Source organism: Empidonax traillii, unplaced genomic scaffold (genome assembly GCF_003031625.1).
Source record: "Empidonax traillii isolate 1590-97213 ecotype Southwest subspecies unplaced genomic scaffold, ASM303162v1 scaffold890:size686501, whole genome shotgun sequence".
Taxonomy (NCBI): Eukaryota; Metazoa; Chordata; class Aves; order Passeriformes; family Tyrannidae; genus Empidonax; species Empidonax traillii.
In genome coordinates, this window is record NW_020956083.1 from 443,089 (window position 1) to 450,135 (window position 7,047).

At 47.9% G+C, this 7,047-nt stretch overlaps 1 protein-coding gene across 1 annotated transcript; it reads left to right on the forward strand.

Moving 5' to 3' along the window:
* Positions 1-185: 185 nt before the first annotated feature.
* CEBPB (CCAAT enhancer binding protein beta) lies at positions 186-5,477 on the forward strand. The gene has a single exon (XM_027902586.1). It carries the CDS (start codon positions 457-459, stop codon positions 1,429-1,431), a length of 975 nt encoding a protein of 324 aa, XP_027758387.1. The 5' UTR covers positions 186-456; the 3' UTR covers positions 1,432-5,477.
* The last annotated feature ends 1,570 nt before the right edge of the window (positions 5,478-7,047 follow it).

The following is a 7,047-nucleotide window of genomic DNA, read 5'->3' on the forward strand; positions in this document are numbered from 1 at the left end:
CCCTCGCCGGGTGTGTTGTGGGCGGCCCGGCGGGCACCGCACCGCACCGCACCGGCGCACCCGCCCCGGGAGCCTCCTCCGGGGCCGGGGCCAGCAGTTGCCGAGCGTGCGGCGTGGCAGGCGGCCAGGCGGTGACGCGCCTGTTGCTATGGGATCCACCGCCCCTATAAATAACTGAGGAAAGGAACTTTCCTAAGTCAGAGACTTTAGGACACGGGACCCAGAACCAGATGGTCCGGAGGAGACGCGCCAGCCCCCGCCGCAGCTGCCGGAGCGGTGAAGCCCCGCCGCGCCGCAGGGACTGATCCAGCCCGGGTGGGCAGCGCCGCGGGGCCGTGCCCACGCCAGGGACTGAGGCAGGGTCTGGAGCCCCCCACCCCGACGGCGGCAGCTTGACCCTCTGCCGGGGGGGGCCCCCTGCGTCGTTTCCTCCTCCCCGCATCCCCCTTTGCTTTAATGCAACGCCTGGTGGCCTGGGACGCAGCATGCCTCCCCATCCAGCCGCCCGCCTTTAAATCCATGGAAGTGGCTAATTTCTATTACGAGGCGGACTGTCTGGCTGCTCTCAACAAGCTGCACCCGCGGGCGGCCGGGGGCCGCTCCATGACCGAACTCACCGTCGGGGACCACGAGCGAGCCATCGACTTCAGCCCGTACCTGGAGCCCTTGGCATCGCAGCCGCCGCCTCCCGCGGCAGCAGCAGGGGGCAACTTTGAGCCTCCGTGCAGCAGCGGCGCCGGCCAAGATTTCCTTTCCGATCTCTTCGCCGAGGACTATAAAGGCAGCGGCGGCAGCAAGAAGCCCGACTACACCTACATCAGCCTCGGCCGGCACAGCCACCCCTGCGCCAGCCAGAGCCACAAGCCGGGGGGGCTGCCGGGCTGCTTCCCGCCCCAGATCGTGGAAACCAAAGTGGAGCCGGTCTTCGAGACCCTGGACTCTTGCAAAGGGCCCCGTAAGGAAGAAGGGGGCGCCGGGCCGGGACCGGGGGGCATGTCCTCGCCCTACGGCAGCACCGTGCGCTCCTACCTGGGTTACCAGTCGGTGCCGAGCGGCAGCAGCGGGAACCTGTCCACCTCGTCCTCCTCCAGCCCCCCCGGCACCCCCAACCCCTCCGAGTCCTCCAAGTCCGCCGCTGCCGGCGGAGGCTACTCTGCCGCCCCGGCGGGCAAGAACAAGCCCAAGAAGTGCGTGGACAAGCACAGCGACGAGTACAAGCTCCGCCGGGAGAGGAACAACATTGCGGTGCGCAAGAGCCGCGACAAAGCCAAAATGCGCAACCTGGAGACGCAGCACAAAGTCTTGGAACTGACGGCCGAGAACGAGCGGCTGCAGAAGAAGGTGGAGCAGCTCTCCCGGGAGCTGAGCACCCTCAGGAACTTGTTCAAACAGCTGCCCGAGCCACTGCTCGCCTCCTCGCCTCGCTGCTGACCCCCGGCCGGGCGGCGGGGCGAGCGGAGCCGCCGGTTCCCGGACCCGCTCCGCGCTCCCGGGGCCGGGGCGAGGGGGGGTGAGAGCCCGCGGCGGGCGGGCGGGCGGGGTTGGTTTTAATTTGTGTTGTTGCTGTTGGATTATTTTTTTCGTGTGTGTGTGTCTTTACAGACATGTTGGCGGAAGGCTCCGCCGCCGCGCGGGTTCTGAGCGGGGCCGGGGGCTGCGGGGGCGGGCGGCGCGGGGGGACCCCGGCCCCGGCCCCGGCCCCGGGCGGGCTCTGCAGGCTGCTGGGCGCTGGGGTTATTTAAAAGAGCGAGAGGAGAGCAAGGGCAAAGTGATGCAATCCTTTAAGCATGGCTGGGAATGCTGTGTACATGATGCAATCTCGTGTAACTGTCAGTCATGGATTGAGTAATCTGTTAAAGATGTTCTTACAGTTTTTTTTATTATAAAGAATAATCTATTTCTATAAGAAAATACATATGTATATTTTGGGATCTATGCATTCTTGCTACATTTGAAGCATTAATGAACAATTTTAATAAACTTTATGACTAGGTTAAAAAAAAAAAAGTAGCTTGTTTTATTTTGAAGGCACGTTTAAAGTTAGATTAAACACAGGGTTGAAATTCCAGCTGATTCTGGCTCGTTGCTGTGATCAGGGATAGGGATTTTTGTTGGTCTTTTAGCTTTCTCTGACTCAGAGAAAGGGAAAAAAAAATCAACAACCAAAAACAAAATCCCCAAGAGAAACCCAGCAAGGAGCAGAGCTGGAAGCTTTAGCCAGTTCTTGTTGCCTCATTTTATTTCCTCTAATCACTTGGTTTAGCTGCCGCTTGGGTGTTGTTTGGGGAGGAGGTGTTTGTGTTGGGGTTTTTTTTGCACTTCATGCTGTTCTGAACGTGTAGAGCAAGATGTGCTATCCAAACCATGACCAATCCTTGGCAAATAACACCAAGTCTGAAGTGGGAGGGAGGAAGAAAAAGGGAGGAAACTTTAAATGAGTTTTTGTTTGTGTTTGAGGTTTTTTTTTTCTTTACAGAGTTTCTATTCTCTATGATTCAGCATTTCTTATGTTTGTAGTTTACAGGAATAAACATGAGAAAGTAGCATTTCTGTTGGATGTCGGTAATTTCGGTCGTTGCTCAGGAAGCTCCCATGAGACCCCGCCAGGTGAGAGTCTCCTGAACAACCCCCTTCCCTTTGCTCTTGAGACATTTTTCTAAAAACTGCAGATAGAATTCTCTGATGAGGAGTGTTTGCTTCTGTATGTGTGTGTTTGCTGGGGGCAAGTGATGGATAAGTGGGGGGTGGCAGAGGAGGAGGAAGTTTACAGCAGGCCAGGTCTTTGTTTTGGAGAGATCCAAGGCTCTGCCTGCTGCTGGAACAGGTCAGCCCTGCTGGGGCTCCCAGCTCTGTTATTCCCCACTGTGTGCTCCCATCTCAAGGTCTGTAAGAAGTGCACAGTCTCAGGCTGGTTACGTGGAGGGAGTCGGGCAAATGATCATGTCTTACTCAGCATTTTCCATTTTCCTGTTAGGCCGAAATTAAACGTGAATTTTTTAGATCCAGATTCCCTGTGCCCTGGGAAAGAAACTCCTTAACAGCCTGTGCTCTGACAGCTGAGCACAAAAGGGATCTCCAGTGTAAAGACAGTGGCCTTGAATTTGCTCCTATACATTCCAATACAAACAGCAGTGCGCTGCAGGACAAATCTGCAACTTGCTGCTTGTTTCTAGTGTTTCTTTAAGCAAAACATGTTTTCTGCTGAAAGAACTGTTCTGCTTTTTTTGACTCTCGAGATCAGAGCCTCCTGTGGGTCCATCAGCTGGAGCTCTCCCTGACATTTGTTACACATTCCCTGCGTCCCCAGGAGTCGTGCTGTGGTGAGCAGGGCAGTGTTGGTCCTGATACAGATTTCCCCCCTTTGCTTTTTAATTTGTACAGTGCAGTTCAGCTGTTTTTATGAGACCCCAAAATAGATTTTCTTGGGTGAGCTCCTGCACCAGCATGACTCAAGTCCTTGCAGGCAAGATCGACGTTAGATCTTGTCTTGACTGTCCCTCGTGACGGTGATTACTGCAGCCTCCCGTGGCTGTTTATTCTACTGTTCGTATAGTTACGAAACTTATCCACATCGTTAGATCCCATTTTCTTGTTGTGTTGTAGGCCATGCAATGTTACCCAAAGTTACAAGCAGTGTTCCCACTCAGAGCCCAGTGCTGCCGAAGGTGGAACTGCTGGAGGACTTAAGATGTCCTCAAATACCTTGTTTGCTTTTTTTCTTTCTCTTTCTTTTTCTTTCTTTCTTTCTTTCTTTCTTTCTTGCTTTCTTGCTTTCTTCCTTGCTTGCTTGCTTGCTTTGCTTTCTTGCTTTCTCGCTTGCTTTCTTAACAACAAAGCTTCCAACAAGAGTTCAGTTTGTGGGGGCTGGAAGGCAGGGTAGATTAAAAGATAAGATGTACTGAAGGTATTTATATCTGTTTAAATAATAGTCCAGTTTTGGAGATAGAGCTCTACCAGGCATGAAGAAGCTAATCCCCATCCTTAGACTCTGCCTGCCACGGCGCAGGAGAGCCAGGGCGGTGTTGCTGCAATTTAAAGAATGATGTTTAAATTACTGCTCTATTCCAATGTATCTCCTAATTAGGATTACAGATTTCTCCTTCAGGAGGAACCTTGTGCAGCAATGATTTTTTTGTCAGAAAGATGCAGTTACAGACAGGAAAACTGAGAACACAAATGCACCAATTTTACACCAGTCTCACAAGGAATCTGTGAAGGAGTCAGAAAGAGAATTCCCAAATCCTTCATTCTTAATCTTGTATTGCCCTCATAACTTCCATTGTAGGAGCTTTGTAGCGCATGGAGGTCATTAAATACCCTGCTTTCTAAACCAGCATGTGAAAAAGCCCCTGTAATTAAAACATCTAGAAAAAATAGTATGGAAAAAGTAGTTTGGAAATGAATCTGAGAAAATTCCAAGCATAAAGTAGACAAAAGATTCCAAATACCTATTCTAATCGCAGTGGGGGAACTGGAAAATCCCTGTCCAAACAGTGGCTCAGCTCCAAATATTGATTTATTTTCCCATAACAAATAAGATTCTGCTGGCCAAGAGCAGGACTTGGGACGTCTGGGCCGGTCTCTGACAGGGTCTCCTGAGCTGCTCTTCCCAAAGCCACTCAGGACAGCTTGTGGTAGGATTGTGCAGTCCATGTGCAGGCAAACCATGCAGAGAAGTGCAGGCACCAGAAGATCTGTTCTCAGTTTTATGGAAGTTTTTAAATAGCATTTCATTTGGGCTTTTTATTTTTTTTTTTCTTTCTTTTCAAATGATGTGTTACACTGGCTGATTTTTACAGGTCCTTCTTATTGCTACTAAAATAACAGAGTAGAAATCAGTCTGTAAGATCAAATCCCTGGCACTGACATCCCTGTTCCAAAGCACCTGGCACTGGTTTATAAGGTGTTTGAATTCAGTTGTACTCAGTTCTTCAAAAGGAATCATATGTAGCATTTATAAAATATATTTAAGAATACAGTTATAGGTTTTTTTAGTGGTTCTTCAGATTATTACTCTCTGCTTATCCGCCCAGAGTGTGTGTAACCCTGTGCAGCTCTGACACTGTGGTATTGCTTTCCCACTGTTCCCACAGCCTTCCATTGGTGACTCTTGGAAGATGCAAGAAAAATTATGTGTCCTTCTATACTAATTGTTCCTCCTCTGTCAAATAAAATCACCCAAGTTGCACCCAAGGGCTATTGGATGGGAGACTTGATCACTTTTGATAACAGTGTGGTTTTTCCTCACTGAAATCCTGTAATAGCCCGAAATTAGAGCCCAAAAAAAACTTTGTGCACAAAGTTTACCTTTGCAGTTGAATTGTGAGAACAACTGTCATTGATGTGGGCGTGTGTAAAAACATGAAGTTACTCTCACACTGGTTTTCAAGCAATGTTTCATTAGCTGTGACCAGAATAAAAGTCAATGCAACTCTGTATCTGCTTTAATAAAGAGAAAAGCTGTATATGAGGCCAAATTACAAATCTTCTTTTGTTATTTCTAGTGATAATGCTCAATGCCTTGCATTTGCCTGTCATTCCAATGACACAAAGCGAGTCCAAAGCAGGGCTCTGCATTCACTTTGGGCTGGATATAGATGATTATATGGCGGTTGGGGGAAATGAATTTGGAATAGAATTTGATTCTAACTCTTTTTGCTCCCAATCTTTAATGAAAAAAAAAAATTCCTTCTACTCTCCTGAGTGTTGACCATTTTCTCTTTACGTCTTACACAAATGCTTAACAGAATTTTAGGGTGAACCTTGTATATTAATGTACAGTGTGAAAAAAATGTTAAACATAGATCTGGATGTTGAAAGGGTCCTAATATGTTAAATAAGAAATCTAAACAAAAGTAGAAATATACTTACTACTCCCAAAGAAACAATTATGTTCAAATTCTGAACACTTTTTTCAACCAACCAACCAATCAATCAATCAAGTAAAAATAAAACCTTGTGGTGTCAAACCATTAAATCTCTCACTGAACAAACAAGTGAAACCATTACAAGAATTAAGTTTTACTTAACTCTTTGCTGGGACACAAAACATAGTCTGAGAGTTTAATATTTGCAACCTAAAGCTAAACTTTGGTAGAAGCTCTACACGATATCCTGAGGTTTTCTGAGGTTCCTGATTCTATCCTGTGAACTGCAGCTGTGTTGCCCCAGCCTGGGCAGACGAGCAGCACAATCTGTGGTGGGTTTGTAAACACCTAAAAAGATTAGATGCAGCTTGGATTGCCGTCAGGATCACGTGAAATTTATGGTGCCGTGTTTGCCTGATGGGAACTACGTGAAGCTCCAGGGAGTTTCTCTTTGCAGTGATCTCGGGGCGCCGGCCCTGGGGTTTGATCCCGGCACAGCCCGTCCTCGGGAGCTGCAGCTCTCAGGCCTGGCCCAGCCCTGGTTCTGATATGCTCCATTTGATCCACTGGAAATCAGAAACTCAACTGGAAACCAAAACGCCTTTTGTGGTCATTTCCCCACCTGCTCAATCTGCTCAGTTGTTCAGATGTTTTGTTTTGAATGAAAGGCTTTTCTCGCCTCCGACAAACGCTGGTGGTTGGATCTGCCTGGATGTGAAAACCAAGAGGGGAGAATTCCCGAGGGTAAATGAGTTAGCAGTCGGTGAAAATAATTGATTTGCACTTACAATAGGGACACATTTAGTTCCAAACCTTCCAACTGGGTGCCACGATTTCACAAAGCAGTGCCAAATTTAACTCTCATTTGTTATAAATTTTTCAAAAATTTATAAATTTACTGTGGAAATTATATAAAAAATAATAATGAATTACAATAATATTTTCTAGCTAATTAAATGCTAAGAAAGATTATGATCTACATCTGGTTTTTACCTTGTCCTGTCCCTTTGGCTCTTGCCTCTGAGATTCCTGTATCACACGTTCCATAGCTATCAAAGCACCTTCCCAGAGTTCAGGGTATTTAATCAGGGGTTTTAGTTAGGTCTCATCATTTCACACAATTTTCAGAATAAATCCTCTACAAACTCATGCCAGAGAAGGGCTGGCTCAGCCAGCAGGC

Bases quoted from the DNA above. Each gene is read 5' to 3' on its own strand.
- CEBPB (XM_027902586.1), top strand. From the start codon at position 457: ATGCAACGCCTGGTGGCCTGGGACGCAGCATGCCTCCCCATCCAGCCG.